This window comes from Salmo salar, chromosome 17 (assembly GCF_965601325.2).
Source record: "Salmo salar chromosome 17, fSalSal1, whole genome shotgun sequence".
NCBI classification, from domain to species: Eukaryota; Metazoa; Chordata; class Actinopteri; order Salmoniformes; family Salmonidae; genus Salmo; species Salmo salar.
In genome coordinates this window covers 8,812,579-8,836,994 of record NC_138307.1, presented here as the reverse complement: position 1 = coordinate 8,836,994, position 24,416 = coordinate 8,812,579, and the positions used below count along the sequence as shown (strand labels likewise).

The 24,416-nt window shown below is 48.6% G+C and overlaps 1 protein-coding gene across 7 annotated transcripts; it reads left to right on the top strand.

Moving 5' to 3' along the window:
- The first annotated feature begins 1,599 nt into the window (after positions 1-1,599).
- LOC106575173 (alsin-like) lies at positions 1,600-23,644 on the top strand. 7 transcript variants are annotated; one of them, XM_082963425.1, is made up of 34 exons: positions 1,601-1,922; positions 2,129-2,233; positions 2,497-2,645; positions 2,799-3,793; positions 4,068-4,428; positions 7,536-7,707; positions 7,939-8,035; positions 8,136-8,213; positions 10,496-10,693; positions 10,836-11,007; positions 11,306-11,495; positions 11,674-11,739; positions 12,600-12,762; positions 12,870-13,013; positions 13,281-13,409; positions 14,637-14,707; positions 14,969-15,035; positions 15,236-15,405; positions 15,498-15,563; positions 15,667-15,765; positions 15,899-16,063; positions 16,246-16,357; positions 16,489-16,566; positions 16,730-16,863; positions 17,182-17,346; positions 17,440-17,563; positions 17,894-18,051; positions 18,205-18,321; positions 18,448-18,624; positions 18,858-18,903; positions 19,025-19,086; positions 19,169-19,333; positions 20,995-21,091; positions 21,279-23,644. In XM_082963425.1, exons 1-34 carry the CDS (start codon positions 1,894-1,896, stop codon positions 21,315-21,317), a joined length of 5,160 nt encoding a protein of 1,719 aa, XP_082819551.1. In that variant the 5' UTR covers positions 1,601-1,893; the 3' UTR covers positions 21,318-23,644. The 7 variants fall into 7 exon arrangements, 6 of the variants coding, with proteins under 6 accessions (XP_082819551.1, XP_082819549.1, XP_082819548.1 ...); XM_082963423.1 differs by having other exon boundaries at positions 10,836-11,061; positions 12,870-13,001; XM_082963422.1 differs by having other exon boundaries at positions 10,836-11,061.
- The last annotated feature ends 772 nt before the right edge of the window (positions 23,645-24,416 follow it).

The window sequence follows — 24,416 nt, the reverse complement described above, 5'->3', positions numbered from 1 at the left end:
ACAAACTCAGTGTGCTTAAACTAATAGCACACAAATTATTGTATTTTTCTTGTCTATATTGAATACATCATTTAAACATTCACAGTGTAGGTTGGAAAAAATATGGGAAACCCTAGGCTAATGACTTCTCCAAAAGCTAATTGGAGTCAGGAGTCAACTAATCTGGAGTCGAATCAATGAGATGAGATTGGAGATTTTGGTTAGAGCTTCCCTGCCACGTAAAAAACACTCATAAAATTAGAGTTTGCTATTCACAAGAAACATTGCCTGATGTGAACCATGCCTCGAACAAAATAGATCTCAGAAGACCTAAGATGAAGAATTGTTGCCTTGCATAAAGCTGGAAAGGGTTACAAAAGTATCTCTAAAAGTCAGTCCACGGTAAGACAAATTGTCTATAAATGGAGAAATTTCAGCACTGTTGCTACTCTCCCTAGAAGTGGCCTTCCTGCAAAGATGACTGCAAGAGCACAATGCAGAATGCTCAATGAGGTTAAGAAGAATCCTAGTGTCAGCTAAAGACTAACAGAAATCTCTGGAAGATGCTAAAATCTCTGTTGACGAGTCTACAATACGTAAACTATGGTGGAGGGAGCATCATGGTTTGGGGCTGCTTTCCTGCATCAGGGCCTGGACAGCTTGCTATCATCGACGGAAAAATGATTTCCCAAGTTTATCAAGACATTTTGCAGGAGAATGTAAGGCTATCTGTCCACCAATTGAAGCTCAACAGAAGTTAAGTGATGCAACAGGACAACAACCCAAAAGACAGAAGTAAATCAACAACAGAATGGCTTGAACAGAAGAAAATGTGCCTTCTGGAGTGGCCCAGTCAGTCCTGACCTCAACCCGATTGAGATGCTGTGGCATGACCTCAAGAGAGCGGTTCACCCGACATCCCAAGGATATTGTGGAACCGAAACAGTTTTGTAAAGAGGAATGGTCCAAAATTCTTCCTGACCGTTGTGCAGGTCTGATCCGCAACTAAAGAAACGTTTGGTTGAGGTTATTGCTGCCAAAGGAAGGTCAACCTGTTATTAAATTCAAGGGTTCACATACTTTTTCCAACCTTCACTATGAATTTTTACACCGTGTGTTCAATAAAGACATTAAAATGTATAATTGTTTGTGTGTTACTAGTTTAAGCAGACTGTGTTTGTCTATTGTCGTGACTTAGATGAAGATCAGATCAAATTTTATGACCAATTTATGCAGAAATCCAGGTAATTCTAAAGGGTTCACATACTTTTTCTTCCCACTGTATGTCAGAGTCACTCCAGATTTTGTATTTAGACTCATTACATCAGTCTTTAATGGTTTTTGCATTCAAATATGGCTGCACTGTACCTATAGATGCAAGTTAGCACATATTCTAAAGCTAAAAATACTTCTCAATGTTTTCACTGATTGAACATAAAGAAAGATAGTCCCTACATGATAGAGTGCTTGCTTTTTGTTATCCAACTGATATTGTCCTTTCTCACCCTGTGGACCCCGATCATTGCTGCTTGCAGCTATATTTTTCCAAAATGTACAAATTGTCAACTTTCCCGACAATGATTTATCACCTACCTACACCTTGTACCTGCACCAGTTTTTCACCTTGACATTGAGCATTGACACACGTTCATCAAATATAAAATCACAGTGTAAAACAGCAGAATTCCATATCTGGTGAATTTCAAAATAGATAGCTAACAAAGCTAAGCTACGTGACAGAATCGATGTTATAAAAAAAATAAGAAACATAAAAAAGGCAAGAAAATACGCACGCTTTGATGACTCTCGGCTTCCGTTCAACTAGTGGTCACAACGACAAAGCGAAAAAGGGATAGCGATTAGCTAGTCAGCTAATCCCTTGCATAACTCAGTCGCTGTACATTTCACAGGTTTATGAAGAAATGGACATGGTCAGGGGACCGGTAAGTGAAAGACAATTGTATCTGAGATTGTACATAATATATGTGTAGTAGCTACAGTACAAGGAGCAAGTGGAAGGATACATGTTAGCCCCGAGTTACTAGCTACCAGTAGGGGCTGTATGCAATTCAGTGAGGCAGTGTTATCATTAACTAGTCATTTTTGTAAATTGTCTTGTGTCCAATGTTGTTTACCGTATTCAATACAGGGCTGAATTTAGAAACGGATTTGGAGTTTTTCAAATTGAGTTTCACCTGTCTATGCATCAGCATTGCCATGGACAAATCTCAGTGATGGAGTCCCAGAGGAAAAGGTATGTAGCCCCTAGGTAGGGTGTTGGCAATAAATGTTATGTGATCATCATATGACAACTCATAATATTCATCATGTAAGTCTATGCCCTCACAAAGCTCTTGTTGTTTCTCTAGCTAGCTACAGTATCTTCTGTTCCAGGGCATGTTTTATCTTGGTAGTTCAAAAACAATGTCTCCTCTATCTGTGTGGTTGTTCAGCATCCTTGAGACATGACTTGTCAATGTGTCTGTCTGACTGTCTACTTCTGTATGTATTCTCCAGCTCTGGTGAGGAGGACAGTTCAGGGGAGCGAGGTTCGCTCCACACCTGGAAGGGCTACTCCTATAGTGTCACCCCAGAGAGAGTGCTCCTGTCCAGGCCTGTGCTGCAGGCTGCCCTGGGAACACGCCATGGGGTTCTACTGGTGGAGGGTGAGAGTCAATGGACAGCCTTTGATATAATGGCAACACTGCTTGGTCTATAATTAAAATAATTTATTGATTTATACTGATGTAGACATACTACTGCTAATCATTTGTAATAAATCCTCTTGTCTAATGACCTGAATGATGTGATGTATTTAGGCGGGCAGGTGTACAGCTTTGGTGAGTTCCCATGGAAACAGAGCCAGGTCTCAGAGGTGGGCCCCCTGAAGCCCGTCCTAGAGAGCGCTCTCAGCGGCCAGCGCGTGGTCGCCGTGGCAGCGGGCAGCTTCCACAGCGGGGCGGTTACCGAGGACGGCGGGGTCCACATGTGGGGGGAGAACTCCTTCGGCCAGTGTGGCCTGTCTATCCTCACTGTAGTCCCCAACCCGACTCCAGTGGCTGTCCTGGACCCCGACACCAGCCCCCCTCATACCATCCGGGTCCTGGAGCTGGCCTGCGGGGAGCAGCACTCCCTTGCTCTCTCTGCCCAGCACGAGGTGTGGGCCTGGGGCAGCGGCTGCCAGCTGGGCCTGGTCACTACCATCTATCCCGTGTGGAAACCCCAGAAGGTGGAGCACCTGGCGGGCAGACACGTCCTTCAGGTGACCTGTGGGGCCTTCCACAGCCTTGCCTTGGTGCGTTGCCTACCCCCTCAGGAGGCCCGGCGGCCCCTGCCAGATAAGTGTGGCCAGTGCAACCAGCTGCTCTACACCATGACGGACAAGGAGGACCACGTCATTATCTCAGATGGTCATTACTGCCCCCTAGGGGTGGAGTTGCTGGCTGACGGAGAGGCCAGGCTGGGGCCTGGAAGGTCCCCTCCGCTAAGGCTCCAGAGCTCCCCTTCAGAGCCCCTCCTCTCCTCTCATACCTCGGCCTCAGTGCCTGGTCCCTATCCCACCATAACAGACCATACAGACAATGAGAGGGGGAGGACAGTGGCACAGAATGGGGAAGTCTTAACCAGCACAGACTCTGACATCTCTGCTGCTGGGACAGACTCTGATCGAACTGTTGGAGGTGTGGGGGGTGCAGCATCTCAGAACTCCCCCTACCCTGATGATCAGGCAGTGAAAGAATATCTCAAGAAACTGTCTGACACCTCTCTGGCTGAGGAGACTGCCAAGATGACCATAGCAGGAGCAAGTTTTCAGGTTAGTAGTGATGCTTTGATGCTTTAAGCCTAAAGCTACCCATTTTTGCACACTTGGCGGGTGACAAACCGACTTCTTGGGAGTTTGAGGTGTTTGAAAAGTGACAATGAGCTGTCACGCTGTGTTTCCTGGGTCATGTTCATTAAGGCACGCAAAGGTGAAACATTCTTGCTAAGGAAAACTAGAATGTGCTTTTCTTATAGGTCCAGGAAATCTTCCTGTTTCTGTCAGTTTGCTTTTGTGTGGTGCCTAATGCACCCTGTGTTTGTTTCAGCCCCCAGCAGATAGCCTTGACCTCCTGACCTCTGACCTCATCCCCGGGGTCATGCCAGTGACCACCAGCTCTGCCCTCAACAGCCTGGTCTCATCCTGTGCCTCCGCCATGGGCGAGAGAGTGGTCTCCACCTACGAGGCTCTGTCCCTGAAGAAGATGATTAACTACTACTACCCCGGGGTTGGGGGTGTAGCAGGAGTACCCGGTGGGGTGCCAGGGGGGTTTCCAGGGGGACCCGCGGAGGAGCGGGTGCGTCTGGAGGAGTCCATGCAGGGGAAGAAGAGCTGCAGCACGGGGGACATCCGTGAGGAGGATGAGGGCCTGAGTCGACGTCTCTCTCTGCCTGGACTCCTCTCTCAGGGTAGATACGCTGTTCGTCTCTTATCCTCCTCCTCTGCTCATCGCCTCTTATCCTCCTTATCTTCCTCCTATACTCTGATGTGTAAGTATGCGTGTGTCTGCGTCCCCTCTCATCCAGCCTGCGAACATATCGTCCATCTAAACTACAGTACTATACAGTATGTTTGGGAATGCTGTGAAGGCTCACCATTTGTCTCAGTGTGGTGTTTCATGGCTCTTATGTGTGTGTGTAACGTTATGTGGGCTACAGTCAGTGAACGGTGGTTTTTGTTCTGCGATTAAAGCTCTCAGCCATAGAGGAATATGAGGCCATATTAATGTGAGGACTCAACCAGAAGGGTTGCAGTAAGGACAGAGAGGGATGGAAGGAGGGAGGGGAGAGTGAGACAATAACACGGAGAAGAAAGGAGCGAGAGTCCGTGAGATGGTGAGGGAAGGAGAGAGAGAAGTGAGGAAGTGAGAGTGTGAAGGAGATGTGTGTGTGTGAGAGTGCGAGGGAGAAGGGGGGGGGAGGGCAAGATGGCCGTGATAATCTCTTGAGAAACCCAGTCAGAGTGGTAGTGCCTGCAGTATCGGAGGAATCTTCTATTGTCACGTTGGTAGGGTGACAGCTGAACGGTAGGGTTTGTCCCTAGCTATCCGAGGGTGTCTTATTAAGGGGATTTGGGATATGCAAAAAACACATTTGACACATGCGTATAATACACGCTTGTATATGTCCTGTGAAACGAGACAAAAAAAAATAAAAATAATAGTTATTAGCTCCCTGCTGCAGCCACCGAGGAGACAGACAGCTCACCGCTCCCCTCTCATGGTGGCTCTCCTCTGGGGGACAGACAGCTCACCGCTCCCCTCTCTTGGTGGCTCTCCTCTGGGGGACAGACAGCTCACCGCTCCCCTCTCTTGGTGGCTCTCCTCTGGGGGACAGACAGCTCACCGCTCCCCTCTCTTGGTGGCTCTCCTCTGGGGGACAGACAGCTCACCGCTCCCCTCTCTTGGTGGCTCTCCTCTGGGGGACAGACAGCTCACCGCTTCCCCTCTCTTGGTGGCTCTCCTCTGGGGGACAGACAGCTCACCGCTCCCCTCTCTTGGTGGCTCTCCTCTGGGGGACAGACAGCTCACCGCTTCCCCTCTCTTGGTGGCTCTCCTCTGGGGGACAGACAGCTCACCGCTTCCCCTCTCTTGGTGGCTCTCCTCTGGGGGACAGACAGCTCACCGCTCCCCTCTCTTGGTGGCTCTCCTCTGGGGGACAGACAGCTCACCGCTTCCCCTCTCTTGGTGGCTCTCCTCTGGGGGACAGACAGCTCACCGCTCCCCTCTCTTGGTGGCTCTCCTCTGGGGGACAGACAGCTCACCGCTTCCCCTCTCTTGGTGGCTCTCCTCTGGGGGACAGACAGCTCACCGCTTCCCCTCTCTTGGTGGCTCTCCTCTGGGGGACAGACAGCTCACCGCTTCCCTTCTCTTGGTGGCTCTCCTCTGGGGGACAGACAGCTCACCGCTTCCCCTCTCTTGGTGGCTCTCCTCTGGGGGACAGACAGCTCACCGCTCCCCTCTCTTGGTGGCTCTCCTCTGGGGGACAGACAGCTCACCGCTTCCCCTCTCTTGGTGGCTCTCCTCTGGGGGACAGACAGCTCACCGCTTCCCCTCTCTTGGTGGCTCTCCTCTGGGGGACAGACAGCTCACCGCTTCCCTTCTCTTGGTGGCTCTCCTCTGAGGGACAGACAGCTCACCGCTTCCCTTCTCTTGGTGGCTCTCCTCTGAGGGACAGACAGCTCACCGCTTCCCTTCTCTTGGTGGCTCTCCTCTGGGGGACAGACAGCTCACCGCTTCCCCTCTCTTGGTGGCTCTCCTCTGGGGGACAGACAGCTCACCGCTTCCCCTCTCTTGGTGGCTCTCCTCTGGGGGACAGACAGCTCACCGCTCCCCTCTCTTGGTGGCTCTCCTCTGGGGGACAGACAGCTCACCGCTTCCCCTCTCTTGGTGGCTCTCCTCTGGGGGACAGACAGCTCACCGCTCCCCTCTCTTGGTGGCTCTCCTCTGGGGGACAGACAGCTCACCGCTTCCCCTCTCTTGGTGGCTCTCCTCTGGGGGACAGACAGCTCACCGCTCCCCTCTCTTGGTGGCTCTCCTCTGGGGGACAGACAGCTCACCGCTTCCCCTCTCTTGGTGGCTCTCCTCTGGGGGACAGACAGCTCACCGCTTCCCCTCTCTTGGTGGCTCTCCTCTGGGGGACAGACAGCTCACCGCTTCCCTTCTCTTGGTGGCTCTCCTCTGGGGGACAGACAGCTCACCGCTTCCCCTCTCTTGGTGGCTCTCCTCTGGGGGACAGACAGCTCACCGCTCCCCTCTCTTGGTGGCTCTCCTCTGGGGGACAGACAGCTCACCGCTTCCCCTCTCTTGGTGGCTCTCCTCTGGGGGACAGACAGCTCACCGCTTCCCCTCTCTTGGTGGCTCTCCTCTGGGGGACAGACAGCTCACCGCTTCCCTTCTCTTGGTGGCTCTCCTCTGAGGGACAGACAGCTCACCGCTTCCCTTCTCTTGGTGGCTCTCCTCTGAGGGACAGACAGCTCACCGCTTCCCTTCTCTTGGTGGCTCTCCTCTGGGGGACAGACAGCTCACCGCTTCCCTTCTCTTGGTGGCTCTCCTCTGGGCTGACAGATGGCTCTCTGGGGGACAGATGGCTCTCTGGGGGACAGATGGCTCTCCGCGGGGGACAGGATGTCACAGTGGAAACAACCAACCCACGCCTCATCAGTGATTCCCTGGTCTGTCTGTCCTCATTAACACTCCCTCCCATATGCTTACTGTGGTACAGGACCTGGCTCCGACGGGGCTCATGACTCATCATCCAGGGGATGCTGTGAGGCCAGTGTTTCTGGGTGATTGCAGGGGGCTTAGAAATGTTGTGTTTTTCCAGAGTAGATGATCACTCCATGACTAAACCAGTCATCCTGAGCATTTCTTTACAGTTGTTTACACTCGCCTGTGGAACAGAGAGGACTTGATCCATAACGTTAGCTGCAGTTGACCGCCGTAACTGAACATGGCTTGAGATGAAGCACAGAAAATGTATCGTTAAGAAACATATCGGCCTGTCTCCGTCTGCAGTGTCCCCCAGGTTGCTGCGGAGGGCCAGCCGGCCCAGGGTGCGAGCGGTGCCCCTCACCCCTGTGGGAGGGCTCCCAGAGGCGGGGGAGCTGCTCCCCTCCCTGCAGACCGAGGTGTGGAGCTGGGGGCGGGGCGAGGAGGGCCAGCTTGGCCACGGGGACAACCTCCCCAGGTCAGTGTCCACTCAACACCAATCACTGAGGGCTGGGGATGAGAACCATGATTGACAGTTGTGTAGACCAGTAAAGCATCAGAGTATGAGCGCTGAATCTGATCTAGGATCTGTTTGGCCTTTGAGATAAATAGGATTACATGGACAGGGAGGACCTGCTCCTAGATTGGCACTCCTACTCTGAAATGCTTTGGCCCTGGTTGTTGACTGAGAGGTGTTTCTGACCTGCAGGCTGCAGCCACTGTGCATCAAGTGTCTGAGCAGTAAGGAGGTGGTGCTTGTGGCTGCTGGGGCACATCACTCCCTGGCCCTGACTGCACAGTCCCAGGTCAGGAACTACATTATCACTCCTCATGGGAATCTGAGTCTGAGGGATTCCTCCCTTCTGTGTGAACATTTGTTTGAATGTCTGTGTGTGTGTGTTCAAGGTCTTCTCCTGGGGTAGTAACAGCTCTGGCCAGCTGGGACACATGGGGTGTCCTACTACTATCCCTCGCCTTGCCAAGGTAAGAGTGTGTTTCTTTAATTGAGGAAAATGGTGCCCCATGCAGTCATCTTTACCACACACTAACCCAGTGTTCCTCCCAGTGCCCCGCCACTGGGCAATGCATGTGAATGGTGTTCTTTGGCACCCCCTCCCGTGCTACCTTTGCCTCCGCTGCTGAAAACAATCTTAGGAGAAACACTGCTAAACTAAACTCAGCAAAAAAAAGAACCGTCCCTTTATCAGAACCCTGTCTTTCAAAGATAATTTGTAAAAATCCAAATAACTTCACAGATCTTCATTGTAAAGGGTTTAAGCACTGTTTCCCATGCTTGTTCAGTGAACCATAAACAATTAATGAACATGCAACTGTGGAACGGTCGTTAAGACACTAACAGCTTACAGACGGTAGGCAATTAAGGTCAGAGTTATGAAAACTTAGGACACTAAAGAGGCCTTTCTACTGACTCTGAAAAACACCAAAAGAAAGATGTCCAGGGTCCCTGCTCATCTGCGTGAACGTGCCTTAGGCATGCTGCAAGGAGGCATGAGGACTGCAGATGTGGCCAGGGCAATAAATTGTAATGTCCGTACTATGAGACGCCTAAGATAGTGCTACAGGGAGACAGGATGATCGTCCTCGCAGTGGCAGACCACGTGTAACAACACCTGCACAGGATCGGTACATCCGAACATCACACCTGCGGGACAGGTACAGGATGGCAACAACAACTGCCCAAGTTACACCAGGAACGCACAATCCTTCCATCAGTGCTCAGACTGTCCGCAATAGGCTGAGAGAGGCTGGACTGAGGGCTTGTAGGCCTGTTGTAAGGCAGGTCTTCACCAGACATCACCGGCAACAACGTCGCCTATGGGCACAAACCCACCGTCGCTGGACCAGACAGGACTGGCAAAAGGTGCTCTTCACTGACGAGTCGCGGTTTTGTCTCACCAGGGGTGATGGTTGGATTCGTGTTTATCGTCGAAGGAATGAGCGTTACACCGAGGCCTGTACTCTGGAGCGGGATCGATTTGGTGGTGGAGGGTCTGTCATGGTCTGGGGCGGTGTGTCACAGCATCATCGGACTGAGCTTGTTGTCATTGCAGGCAATCTCAACGCTGTGCGTTACAGGGAAGACATCCTCCTCCCTCATGTGGTACCCTTCCTGCAGGCTCATCCTGGCATGACCCTCCAACATGACAATGCCACCAGCCATACTGCTCGTTCTGTGCGTTATTTCCTGCAGACAGGAATGTCAGTGTTCTGCTATGGCCAGCGAAGAGCCCGGATCTCAATCCCATTGAGCACGTCTGGGACCTGTTGGATCGGAGGGTGAGGGCTAGGGCCATTCCCCACAGAAATGTCCAGGAGCTTGCAGATGCCTTGGTGGAAGACTGGGGTAACATCTCACAGCAAGAACTGGCAAATCTGGTGCAGTCCATGTGGAAGAGATGCACGGCAGTACTTAATGCAGCTGGTGGCCACACCAGATACTGACTGTTACTTTTGATTTTGACCCCCCCATTGTTCAGGGACACATTCAATTTCTGTTAGTCACATGTCTGTGGAAAATGTTCAGTTTATGTCTCAGTTGTTGTCTTGTTATGTTCATACAAATATTTACACGTTAAGTTTGCTGAAAATAAACGCAGTTGACAGTGAGAGGACGTTTCTTTTTTTGCTGAGTTCATTATACCAACATGAATAAACTCTGCAGCAGCAATTAAAGGACTCTCCATGGTAGAACAATAACGCCACTTTTCCACTGAGGATTTATCTCAGTGTTTTACCCGAAAGGCTGAGACTTCTGTTTCCATCTACACGCGCCGGCTCCCGTGTCTCACTGGGCCATGGCTCCTGCTCTGACTTGGAGCCAAGGCATGTCCCTGGGTACTTTTCAGCTTTAATTTAATAACAATGGCTAACTGTGAACTTGAACACCTTCTCACGAATCGACAGTCTTGAATGATGCAGAGGTTGTTGATTCTGCTCGCCAAAGGTCTCCTGATGGAAACACAAGACTACATTAACAGGAAACACAGGAGATACCCTGGTGTGGGGGCTAAGTCTCAATGGAAAAGCATCCTCGCCTGCTTATAGTGATCACAAATCATAGGACATTTTATGACTATTGAGTTTGTGCAGGACTGTTGGTATAAGCGTGAGTAGCCTTGGCGTGTGCGAGCCAGAACTGTTTCTTTAGCATGAGGCAGCTTGATGTACAAGTACACCCCCTGGACAGGACGCTACTCACAAATGTACAGTGATCTGCTCTGTTTGTCCCTGGTGTGACCCTGTAGCTGTCTGAGGGGATCCGTGTATGGGACGTGGGTGCTGGGGCACAGCACACCCTCCTCCTGGCCGATGGGGACTGTTACCAGCCCATCCTTTACTATAGCGGACAGCAGGTCAGAGAGGGGGCGCAGGACGCACCCCAGGACCAGACAGAGGGGTACAGCTACACCCAGCAACCAGTGCTGCTCCCCTTCTGCATGAACGTGAGTAGTGGACCACATACACACTGTACTGAACCACTGCTGTGTTCCGTTTTTAGTATATTTAGCATCTGCTTCGTGATTTCAACTGACGTTTGGCCCGATGGTGGTGCGTGTGTCTGGGTTTTGTCTATCCGTGTTTTAGTTGGGCTACGTGAGCGGTGTGTTTGCGGGGGGCCAGAGCTGCGTGGCGCTAGCCGATCGCAACGTCATGGGTTTCATCGCCAGCCTCCACGAGCTGGCTGCTGCCGAGAGGAAGTTCTACTGCAAGCTGAGCTCTGTGAAGAACCACATACTGCGCCCCCTGTTGGACCTGGGTGAGAACTACCGCTGCCGCTACAGCTCCGCTGGACAGAGGCCATGGGTCAGAGGTTAGAGAGGGAGAGAGAGAGAAGGGCGAGATTTATTATTATGGTAACCATGTCCAGTCAAAAGGGAAGTGATTGGTCCGCATTCAAAAAGATCTGGCATAAAGCGTACGTCTTGTTAAACGTTATTATTAGTACAGACCTGTAACTTTTGGTTAACCATGTGCTGCAATAAAGTTAGTACGTTTCAGAGTAAATATTAGGTTGATTATCTCTTGGATATGTGTGTTCTCCTTCTAACCCTCAGAGTCGTTGAGTACAGCCCTAGGCCCGGCGTCCACAGTGCTGCTACAGAGCCTGGCGAGGTGTTATAGCCGCCTGTGTCACCTCACTGGGCAGCACTCCGCCTCCCTCACCGCCAACCTGCGCCGCCGTCGGGAGGTGAAAAGCTTGGTTATGCTGGAGCATGCCAGCATCTTCCTGGACACGTACACTGAGTATGTCTGACATTTACGTCTTTACAAAAAGCACCTCTGTACTAGCTGATGTGAGAAATACCCTCTCTGTTATTTGGTTTTTAATTGGTTGTGTACATGTAGTTCTGCGTGTATAATGACCTCTCCTTCTCTCCTCCTCTCTTTCCATTCCTTCCCCCTCCTCATCTCTCCCTGCCAGGTACTGCTGCTCTGTGGGTAACTTCCTGGTGATGGGGGGCTTCCAGGCTCTGGCCAAGCCCTCGCTGTGAGTGTGTACACACAGTAGAACATCTAGCAGGCCTAGCTTATTATCCTTGCCATTTGCGGTGTTCATTATATGTTCATTACCTTTACCATTTACCTAGACCTGTGTGCTCATTATCCTTAACATTGACTTAAGCCTGTGTCAAGGGACAGCTGTTTGATGCCTAGTCATTCTGCACACCATGAGACTGAGGAAGCTCATGCAGGTTTAATTGGAAAGGGAAAAGTCAAAGGATTAATTCGAATGAATTTTTATGGATTCTTTTTAATTATGAAAACGGGTGGTTTGAGCCCTGAATGCTGATTGGCTGACAAAAATACCACATATACCACAGGTATGACAAAAATATATTTTGTACTGTTCTAATTACGTTGGTAACCAGTTTATAATAGCAAAAAGGCACCTCGGGGGTTTGTGGTATATGGCCAATATACCACAACTAAGGGCTGTATCCAGGGACACATAAGAACAGCCCTCAGCCGTGGTATATTGGCCTTCTTCCACATCCCTTCTGGCCTTATTGCTTAATTATAAACCAATGTGTTTCTTCGTCAAGGCTTCCACCAAGAGTGACTGAATGACTCTTCTCACACTTTTAACTGGAAAGGTGAACAGTGAATTAAAACAGGAAATCTCTTATTTCCTTTTCCATCTCTCCTCCCCTACACTCTCCTCCCTTCCCCACCCGCTCCGCCCTCCCTCCCTCCATCCTCCCCTCCCTCCCTGCCCACCATCTTTCCTTGCCCTCTCCTCCCTCCCTGCCCTCCATCTTCCCCTGCCCTCCATCTCCTCCTGCCCTCCATCCTCCCCTGCCTTCTCCTCCCTCCATCCCCTCCACCATATTCTGTTCCTCTGCTCAGAGATTTCTTTGGGAAGTGTCCAGAGCTGTTGCAGCGGCTGGCAGAGTCCAGCGAGGAGAACATTGCTCTGAGTGACCTGTTGGTGACTCTCTTCTACCTGCCCATGAGACACCTTCACGAGTATGGCAGGCTGCTGCTCAAACTGGGAACCTGCTTCGAGGTGGTACGTGGAGGAACTAGGACCGGGCTGTACACACACACACACACACACACACCTCACACACCTTCATACAAACTCACTTTTGTGTGTGTGTCTCTCCATCCCTGCAGAGCTCAGTGGACTACCAGAAGCTTCAGGACGGCTGCTCTAAGTTTGAGGCCCTGGCTCTTCATCTGAAGAGGAGGAGGAAGGAGGCAGAGTACACGTACCACTTCTGGAAGAGCTTCCCTGGCAAGATGACGGTCAGTGGCCTGGTCAGTTGGTTTGACCACAGTAATCAGTGCCAGATTCACACTATTGAGCCAGTGCCAACCGTACTGTGCTCGCTCAGATATTTCATTTTCACGTTGTCCTTTCAAGCATGGTTCCGGCAGCGATGGTGGATGTATAATCAGGCCGGCAGAGTACAGCTTGGTTCTGTTTGGCTCCATAGTGTGAAACGGGTAGAAGATCATTTATTCTACCCAATATCTCCAGTTTACCAACCTCTTATCCCATTTGACCTGGCCATCCTGTCCCAGGATTCCCTGCGTAAGCCCCGCCGGAGGCTGATCTGTGAGAGCAGTAACAAGGCCCTGACGCTACAGAACTCTGGAAGGTTCTCTGTCAACTGGTTCATCCTCTTCAATGATGCACTCGTCCACGCTCAGGTAAACACAGCTTCTCACAGCTCTTACAGCTGGCTCTTACAAAGGTGCCAATGTCTCTTTCTTTCTTTCATTCACTTTCTTTTTTTTTTTCATTCATTTTGAACACCCTCGGAGCATTTGATATGAATATATCTGGTGTGTTGACGGACTCCTATCAAGTTGTGTGTTTGTCTTTGTCCTATCAGGGTGTGTTTCCCTATAAAAGCCGTGTAAGTATGCATCAGCAGCCAGTGTACTGCCCCCTAGTCAATGCAGCGCCCCCGTGTGGCCAGGGCTTGGCTTAGGACGTAGGCTTCCTGTAGCAGCTCTTTAGGCACCTGCTGCCTGCCGTAAACCACAAACACCGGCTTCACAGCTTGAAGTAACACCCACCCCGAAACACAGCGTTTTTCGGATCTTCTTCATGTATGGTGTACTCATGAACACCTGGCTGGAATAAGCCTCACTGATTTAGATTTCTTGAAGCTCACAGTAAAGAATGGGAGTTAGTTACCTTCTCTGCCTTCTCCCTTTAACTAATGCAACTGCTCCTGAACATTAGGAGCCCCACAGTGGGTTCTGTACACCACTCTACAGTGAGCAGCTTCTCCTCAGCCGAGTCCGGTGGCCCCTGGCCTCTGATGCTAGACTCAGGATACTGTGTGGAAAGCTGAACTGTTACCTTTAATAACAAAGGCTCCCGGTAGTATATTGCCTACTTTTATGACATTGTCGTAGTCATAGCAACACGCTGACTCTTGCTTACAGACGTCAATCTAAAAAGTTAAGTCTTTGACGTTATTGGGTCTTCCCGATGTGTGCGTCTTGGTTATGTAACTAAGATGCCTTTTTGACCCATTTTTTAGTTTTTGCTATTTGGAGCCTTAGTTATCATTACTCTGAAACCATGTGACGTGACACGTGAGGATCGGCTGTCTCCGGTTGGCTTCTCTCAAACAGTTTCCTGTGATGTGCCGCTGTCTCTCTTAGTGTGCACCCACCTAGCTGTGTTTGATGGCGTAGTGAGCGTTTTTAGCCTCCGTCGGTTGCGCCCTGTGTGCTGCGTCTGTCGGCCTGCCTCGTGCCCTGTCGCCCTCGCCTCTCTGTGTGCCATGCAAGTTGGCATCTATTAGGTCATGTGACTGTGTTTAGCTCCAGTGCCCTGACTACTTCCTGACTGTTGAACCATTGTACTGTAGCTGAGTGTATCGGTGTACTGATGTCTCTCTCTCTCTCTCCTTCCTCCAGTTCTCCACCCACCATGTCTTCCCATTGGCCACACTGTGGGTCGAGCCCATCCTGGAGGAGAACACTGGCCTGTGAGTCTATCACCCTATCTGCCCAATTAGAGTGTTTAGCTGGTGTGTTATTGAGCCCTTAGCTCAGCGTCCCCCCCCCCCCCCCCCCCCGATGCACGTTCTGGTTTTTCCCCTAGCACTACACAGCTGATTCAAATAATCAACTAATCATCAAGCTTTGATCATTTGAATCAGCTGTGTGGTGTTAGGGTAAAAAACTAAACGTGCACCCCTTGGTTTGGGAAACGCTGCCTCCGCTGAGCTGTGCTTTGTTCCATCCAGGTATGGACTGAAGGTGATCTCACCTGAGGAGACATTCACCCTGCTGGCCTGTTCTTCCATGGAGAAGGTAGGCCACTAGCCAATAGCCAGGCCTCACTACTCACCTGCTCAGGTTACAAGTATGTAGTGGTTGTGTCTTTGTAGGTTCTTGTTAATCTGCCTAGTTGGGTTTAGTCTGTGGAGCGCGTGGTGACAGACGGTGTAACGACCCATTCAGTTCAATGAAATGCACTTCAATATGACTATTAACCACTGTGTGTTCTCCAGGCCAAGTGGCTTCGCTCCTTCAACCAGGCGGTGGACCAGGCCATGAGTGGGGCGGGGCAGAGGGCGGAGCCTCCCATCTCCCGGACCGCCTCCTACACCTTCTACAAGGACAGCCGTCTGAAGGAGGCCACCTACGAGGGCCACTGGCTGGCCGGCAAGCCCGATGGGAGGTGGGTCTGGCTGGGGAAGGAGGGATGCAGGACCTGGTGTCTCTGGTTCCACTTCCATACAGTCACAATGAATTGAAAATTGTTGTTTCCAGGGGAATGATGAAGTGGCTTGATGGGAGAATTTACACGGGGACGTTCAAGAACGGACTGGAGGATGGGTCAGTCGGTGTTAATCAATCAATAAACCTATCAATGTATCAATCACCGTAGTGAGAAATAAAGGCATTTGTCATTGTTCTGCTGTTTGTTTATGGGTCATAGTTTTGGAGATTACGTTATTCCCAGCAAGACGTCGAACCTGAACGACCACTATCAAGGCCACTGGAAAGAAGGGAAGATGCACGGCATCGGAACATACAAGTGAGTCTGTTTGGCTTTGTGAGGAGTTCAACGTTATTTAAGGAAGTCACCCTTTTGTCAGCGTGACCTGGAGTCTGCGGGCATGTCTATGTTTCTGCTGGGTAGCCTAAAAATGTGACTGTCGTCTATGCAGGTATGCCACAGGTGAGTTGTACGAGGGCTCGTTCCAGGACAACATGCGTCACGGTCACGGGATGCTGCGCAGCGGCACGCTGAACTCCTCCTCCCCCAGCGTCTTCATCGGCCAATGGGTGCACGACAAGAAGACGGGCTACGGCGTCTTTGATGACATCACCAGGTAGTGGACCGCTCCAGCCTTTTCATACTGCCGCGCTAAACTGTACCGAGCTGTCCTGGTTACTTATCCAGCTGGCTCAGTACGGTAGGGGTTGGATTGATGGTGTGAAAAGTGTATTCGTGTATCTGAAGTGCTGATGGTGTTAACGTGGTGACCTGTGTTGTACCGGTGTGTTCCGTCAGAGGAGAGAAGTACATGGGCATGTGGCAGGATGACCAGCGGCAGGGCACGGGCGTCATAGTAACCCAGTTTGGCCTGTACTACGAGGGAGCCTTCAACAACAACAAGATGCAGGTGATTCCTGGGCAGTGGGGTTCTTCCTCCTGACGCTAGCTGAACGTTAGCACATTAGTGCCAAGATAATGGAGGAAAGGAAGATGATCACCTCTCCATTTGCTGTTTTTTTTTTTCTCTCGCTGTCTCAGGGCACAGGGGTCCTGCTGTCTGAGGACAACACCACATATGAAGGAGAGTTCTCGGAGGACTGGACTCTCAACGGAAAGGTCAGTGAAAGAAGAGACACACAAACGAGCCTGAACACTGTCTCACACACACACACACACACACACACACACACACACGCTTGCACTCACACATATTTTCGCTTAGCCACATACGTTTGTGCAGACATGTATAATACAGAACATTGCTGTCCCTATCTCTCAGGGTGTGCTGACCATGGCTAATGGGGACTACTTTGAGGGCTCCTTCACCGGGGAGTGGGGCTCCGGCCTGAAGGTCACCGGATCCTTCTTCAAACCCAACCTCTACCACTCAGACGGGGACAAGGGCCGCGCTGTGTAAGTCTCCGTGCCATTCAATGCTATTGGTTTTAGTATGGTGGAGGATAAGCAAAGATTTTCATATTCAAAGATTTTAGTCTTGATCTTGCGTGTTTAAAAAAAAAATGTATGTATATTAATAATAATATATATAATAATATATATATATATTATTATTTCTTTTTTTCTTTTTTCATTGTAAATAAATTGCAAGGCAATCTGTCCACAGGAGATGATCCTGCTCTGTTTTTGCATCTTAGCCTTGAAAAATGTTTTGAAATGAACCCAGTCAAGTGAACATAGACTATTTCTAGTTCCTGTTATGTGTGTCTCCAGTAAGCTGGGGCGTCTGGCGGTGCGTCCGGAGGAGAAGTGGAGGGCAGTGTTTGAGGAGTGTTGGATGAGGCTGGGCTGTGAGGCCCCTGGCCAGGGAGAGAATCAGAGAGCCTGGGAGAACATCGCTGAAGCCCTGACCACCAGCAGGAGACAGCACGGAGACAGGTAGAGAGAGCAGAGACCACACACACAGTACTTCCACCTCACACACACACAGAGAGTACAGTTGTCTAAGTGGTATTGATGTGTGTGTTCCAGCCCAGAGATGAACCTGAGTCGGACTCATAACAGAACTCTGGGGAGTCTGGAGTTCATCCCTCAGCAGCATGTTGGCCCTGTTACCATGGAGAAGTATGACAGTATCCGCCATTACCTCATCAAGGTGAGCCAACGACCCCGGGTGACTTCCTAACCCTCCTAATCCCCCTCAGCAAATGGACCCATGCACCAATGTGTCTGACAAGCAGAAATACCAGCACCCACTGTTTGACAAGCAATATCCTTCAGTATGGTTTAATAATGATGATGATGATTATCATAATAGTCATGAAGAAATGTCTGAGCTGTCGTCCTGAGGTGCCCCTGTTCATACTGATTTACTCTTTAGTTCTAACATGATTTATTCTCATTGAGGAAACACCACAAAATAGGTATATCCTGAAACTCTCACATTTAACCTTCACTTCCTCCATTTTGTGCCCCCCCCCCCCAGGCGTGTGACACGCCCCTGCACCCCCTGGGCAGGCTGATGGAGACCCTGGTGGCTGTCTACAGGATGACCTACGTGGGGGTGGGGGCCAACCGCCGCCTCCTACTGCAGGCTGTCAACGAGATCATGTCCTACCTGGCACGCATCTTCCAGCTCGTCAGGTGTGTGTGTGTGTGTGTGTGTGTGTGTGTGTGTGTGTGTGTGTGTGTGTGTGTTTCCTAAAACAGTCAGATACTGTTTTTCCATTCAGTTTGACCCAAGGCTAGCCTGTTTTAGGCCATGTGCTGTATGTGTAATGTTTGTTTGTCTCTCAGGTTCCTGTTCCCAGATCTGCCTGAAGAGGGTGGAGTGATCCCTGAACCATCCTCTGACCCCCAGGACAAGAAGGATTCCAACTGCGCAGACACCCAGCTAGAATCCCCCAAACCTGGGTACGACCATAGCATATCTTAATGTAAAAGAGCACGTCACTGTTGTTTAAATACTGTTTTCTTCCAGAAGAGAAATATGTTAAGCCCTTGAGTGTGTGTGTGTGTGTGTGTGTGTGGTTTCCCCAGGCGTGTGGTGAGTAGCTCAGCTCTGCTCCTGCCGGTGTTGCTGCCTGGTCTCTACCCCCCTCTCTTCACCCTGTACGTCCTGGAGAAGGAGAGGGAGGACGACGTGTACTGGGAGTGTGTCCTCCGCCTCAACAAACAGCCAGATGTGGCCCTGCTCGCCTTCCTCGGCGTGCAACAGTGAGTCTCTCTCGGACTGACCAATGAGGTTGGGACTAGTAGCCTCTTACAACCCTTCTGATCTCGCCGTTTTACATCCTGTTGAATCCGTGTAGTGAAACAGAATGTGAGGATAGTGTGGGCCTTTTTCATTTAGCCTTGTACAAGTTTTTTTCCAATCATGTAGCCTGACGGTCCTGACTTGTAAAAACTGTAGTTATAGCATGTAAAAATGAATCTCTTTTTGCTTTCAGTAAGTTTTGGCCGGTTTCGGTTCCAGTGTTGGGGGAGAAGACGGAGGTATGACACTAAGTACATTCTGAATCACACTGCCCTCCTGTGGGGGAACTACAACATTACATTACATTACATCAAGTACATGTTAGATTGTCCTTACTGACAGTCTCTCTCCTCTTTCTAGGTTGTGTCCAGCACAAAAGACGCCTGTTTTGCCTCAGCAACAGAGACCTTACAGCAGATCAGGTACGCTTTATCCAGAGCAGTACTATATCGTGCACTCTTTAAGTTACGATATTGTAGTTACACGTGGTTGATGTGTATTAAGACAGTTTGTTTTCAGCACAACGTTCACCCCGTCCGACAAGCTGCAGGTGATCCAGCTGACATTTGAGGAGATCACAAAGGAAGTGATGTCATCTCTGGAGGGTAACTTCCTGTGGTCCATGGACGACCTGTTTCCTGTGTTCCTCTACGTGGTACTGCGCGCCCGGTGAGTTGATGAGAACACACACACACACACACACACACGTCTCTATGTTCCTTAGAGATGCACAGAAATCTGTGATTTTTCTCCAATTTTAGAATCACAACTACACATCTATTTACACTACTGGTCAAAAGTTTGGACACCTACTCATCCAGTGTTTTTCTTTATTTTACTATTTTCTACATCGTAGAATAATAGTGAAGACATCAGATCTATTTGAGATTCTTCAAAGTAGCCACCCTTTTCCTTGATGACAGCTTTGCACACTCTTGGCATTCTCTCAACCAGCTTCATGAGGTAGTCACCTGGAATGCATTTCAATTCACTGGTGTGCCTTGTTAAAAGTCAATTTGTGGAATTTCTTTCCTTCTTAATGTGTTTGAGCCAAACAGTTGTGTTGTGACAGGGTTGGGTTGGTATACAGAAGACGGTCTTTTACCAAATAGGGCTAAGTTCATACTATGGCAAGAACAGCTCAAATAAGCAAAGAGAAATGACAGTCCATCATTACTTTAAGACATGAAGGTCAGTCAATCCTGAAAATTTCAAGAACTTGAAGTTTCTTCAAGTGCAGTCACAAAAACCATCAAGCGCTATGATGAAACTGGCTCTTATGAGGACCGCCACAGGAAAGGAAAACCCAGAGTTACCTCTGCTGTAGAGGATAACTTCATTAGAGTTACCATCCTCAGAAATTGCAGCCCAAATAAATGCTTCACAGAGTTCAAGTAACAGACACATCTCAACATCAACTGTTCAGAGGAGACTGCGTGAATCAGGCCTTCATGGTCAAATTGCTGTAAAGAAACCACTACTAAAGGACACCAATAAGAAGAAGAGACTTGCTTGGGCCAAGAAACACGAGCAATGGACATTAGACAAGTGGAAATCTGTCCTTTGGTCTGATGAGTCCAAAGTTGAGATTTTTGGTTCCAACCGCCGTGTCTTTGTGAGATGCAGAGTAGGTGAACTGATGGTGTCCGCATGTGTGGTTCCCACCATGAACCATGGAGGAGATGTGATGGTGTGGGGTTGGTGGAGACACTCTGTGATTTATTTAGAATTCAAGTCACACTTAACCAGCATGGCTACCACAGCATTCTGCACCGATACGCCATCCCATCTGGTTTGCGCTTAGTGGGACTATCATTTGTTTTTCAACAGGACAGTGACCCAACACACCTCCAGGCTGTATAAGGGCTATTTGACCAAGAAGGAGAGTGATGGAGTGCTGCATCAGATGACCCGGCCTCCACAATCAACCAACCTCAACCCAATTGAGATGGTTAGGAATGAGTTGGACCGCAGAGGGAAGGAAAAGCAGCCAACTAGTGCTCAGCTTATGTGGGAACTCCTTCAAGACTGTTGGAAAAGCATTCCTTGTGAAGCTGGTTGAGAGAATGCCAAGAGTGTGCAAGGCTGTCATCAAGGCAAAGGGTGGCTACTTTGAAGGATCTCCATATAAACTGTTTTGATTTGTTTAACACGTTTTGGTTACTACATGATTCCATATGTGTTATTTTATAGTTTTGATGTCTTCACTATTATTCTACAGCTGTAGAAAATAGTAAAAATAAAGAAAAACCCTTGAATGAGTAGGTGTTCTAAAACTTTTGACTGGTACTATATATGTGTGTGTTAACCAAGGCTGTGTTTCTCTTCAGGATCAGGAACCTGGGGTCAGAGGTGAGTCTGATAGAGGACCTGATGGACCCCTGTGTACAGCATGGAGAACACGGCATCATGTTCACCACTCTCAAGGTACACTCATAGCATACATTCTATGGCAGATAGCATCCAAATACAGGCACTCACGCTCGTAACTTATTCACATACTCATAACATATTCATGTGATCGTTGCGCGCTTAAACACACCGCGCCGTAGGGAATAAATGAAGCTGTAACTATCTGTATAATATATTGGTTTTATTTCCCTCTGTCTGTCAGGCGTGTTACTATCAGATCCAGCATGAGAAGACCACATAAGAACCACCGAGAATCTCTGTACTGTGCTCTGCAGCAGCTCTGTGTAAAGTGGCAGTCAGACAGACCGCCGATTCAGAGGGAAGGGATTGGAGAGGTTTTGAGTGATGCTGTGTCAGGGTCGTCACAGGAGGGTCGTGATGATTGACAGACAGGCTGCTGACTGTCCATCTGCTCCCCCGTAGCAGGACCCCCTCCCCCTTACACACACACACACCTGACGCATGCACTTACACACACACACATACGAAAACACACACACACTACAAAGCTCCCCGCTCTAACCACTGCCTAGTGGTGACCATGTCATCAGGCTCATACACCTACTTGATTCATCAGGTTGACCTCTGTAAACCCAAGGTGTTATAAAACTGTTTTGGCAGTTTGGCCAGTCCAGCTGTCCATAGGCTTTGTAACACCTTAGCCCCTGAATGAAGGAACCTGCTTCTTGAGCCGTCTGGAATAGGGGCTTACTGTGATGTGGGCAGAGCCTGTGGAGTTTCAGCCTTATCGTGAACTGTTGTGAATATGACTGGCTATTTACTATTCATGCTATAGTAGTGGCAGAGATAACTGCCTCTTGTCACCCAGCGCTGGTAGTGAAATGGAAGTCTATGAAGAGGAACTTAAAATCCAAGTGAGACTCGCCCTTAACATGGAGCCTGTCTAGTAACAAGAGGCCATCTTGTATGTATGAGGTGGCAACAAGTCATCACATGGCCCCCTGTTGCTTCCATCGGACCTCAGCCCTCACAGCACATGTTATTTAATGGACCAACACGGTACATCACATTGATGTCACTTAGAACAAGGAAAGGGTTGAACGTCACAGATGCAGTGACGTCTGTGTCCACCGAGCGCTAGCCTACGCTCACTCAGACCAACACCAGGTGACGTTGTTTTGTGGTTGAAATGTACACTCCATACAGTTTTGCTGTTATTGTTGTATTCATTCTTCAGAAAAATCTTGAACATACAGCTCTGTGTTCAGGGGATTTGAGATGTGATGTTGGGAGGCGCTCTGTTTCTCATGTAATGCAGTATTTCATGTAAACGACAGCCAGCTAATGTGCACCTCACCTGCTAGCCTTTTAAAACATTTCAATTCATACTGTATTATTTGGATTTATAACCTCTCTGTTTGCACAGTATTTATAATGCGCTACAAGGTGGTTCTTTCAGGTCACTTTATTCTACACCAGAGCTAAAACCTCAGCCACCTGCATGAAATGTTGACACTTGATGGGTAACCCATAGAAGAAGACTGTTTTATTTTCTGTTATAAAACCTTTCCTGCAATATAGCTAATGTAATATTCATGTTTGTGGTTCTTCAAATCAGAAGAAGACTTTTACTAGGAAGCAATATTGTTTATGTATGTGTTTGGTGTGCTCCTGTCATGCAGACAGACTTATGACAGTATTATGCAGTATTTGTACCTGCAAGGCAATCACTACACTGAAGAATCTCTCTGTTCCTCGTTGTGGTCTGATCATGTTGTAATGGCAATATGATGGTTAGACAGTGGTTGTACAGTGACATTGAAGTCTACCAAAAGAAATTCTTCCTGTTGCAACAATGTTCTTTAAAAATCTATATCTTTATTCTGGGCAGAATTATTCATGTGGAGAATAGAATTTGTTACAACTGTTAATTGATTGTTTGATGGGACATGCAGTACGTAAGAATCTATATTTTAAACAGAATTTGATTGTAACCTGGTATTTGGTTACTTCTTTATTCAGCTGGTTTATAATTTGTATGGTCATGCCAAGGTTTACCTCCATTTCCCCCCATACTTCCTTTGGAAAGGACTGTGATTATGTTATCTGTTTACACCTGAAACACATGAGGTGCTGCATGATGTGATATCTATACAGTGTTTGACCCATAGACTGCATAACATACAGTTTGATCTATGAAGGAAGATCTGACTGCTTGTTTTTTTTTACAGTTTTTTTGAAACTTTATTTAACTAGGCGAGTCAGTTAAGAACAAATTCTTATTTACAATGACGGCCGAACCCAGACGATGCCAACTTATTGGACTCCCAATCACGGCCGTTTATGATACAGCCTGGATTCGAACCAGGGTGTCTGTAGAGACACCTCTAGCGCTGAGATGCAGTGCCTTAGACCGCTGCACCACTCGGGAGTGTACTTCCAGGTTAAGGTGTGTTGCATTGGATAGAGTTCTCTGTATGCTGTCACGTTTGTCCTTTTTTAGGGGAATGATGTCAGCATTTTGTCTAATGTACATATCTTAATGTAAACAACGGGCAATAAAGCCAACTGACAGAAAGTAACCTTTAAATAAAATTTGCCTCTGTACTAGTTTGTCTTAAATTACAAACCGTATGTTCCCTGTTACTTTGGTTTAATGGAATATCTACAGTTGAAGTCGGAAGTTTACTTGGAGTCATTAAAACTCGTTTTTCAACCACTCCACACATTTCTTGTTAACAAACTATAGTTTTGTCAAGTCGGTTAAGACATCTACTTTGTGCATGACACAGGTCATTTTTTCAAGAATTGTTTACAGACGGATTATTTCACTTATAATTCACTGCATCACAATTCCAGTGGGTCAGAAGTTTACATACACTAAGTTTACTGTGCCTTTAAACAGCTTGGAGAATTCCAGAAAATGATGTCATGGCTTTAGAAGCTTCTGATAGGCTAATTGACATAATTTGAGTCAATTGGAGGTGTACCTGTGGATGTATTTCAAGGCCTACCTTCAAACTGTGACTCTTCAATGCCATCATGGTAAAATAAAAACGAATCTGCCAAGACCTCAGAAACAAAAACTGTAGACCTCCACAAGTCTGGTTCATCCTTGGGAGCAATTTCCAAACGCCTGAAGGAACCACGTTCATCTGTACAAACAATAGTCCGCAAGTATAAACACCATGGGACCAGGCAGCCGTCATACCGCTCAGGAAGGAGACGTGTTCTGTCTCCTAGAGATGAACGTACTTTGGTGCGAAAAGTGCAAATCCATCCCAGAACAAAAGCAAAGGACCTTGTGCAGATGCTGGAGGAAACAGGTACAAAAGTATCTATATCCACAGTAAAACGAGTCCTATATCGACATAACCTG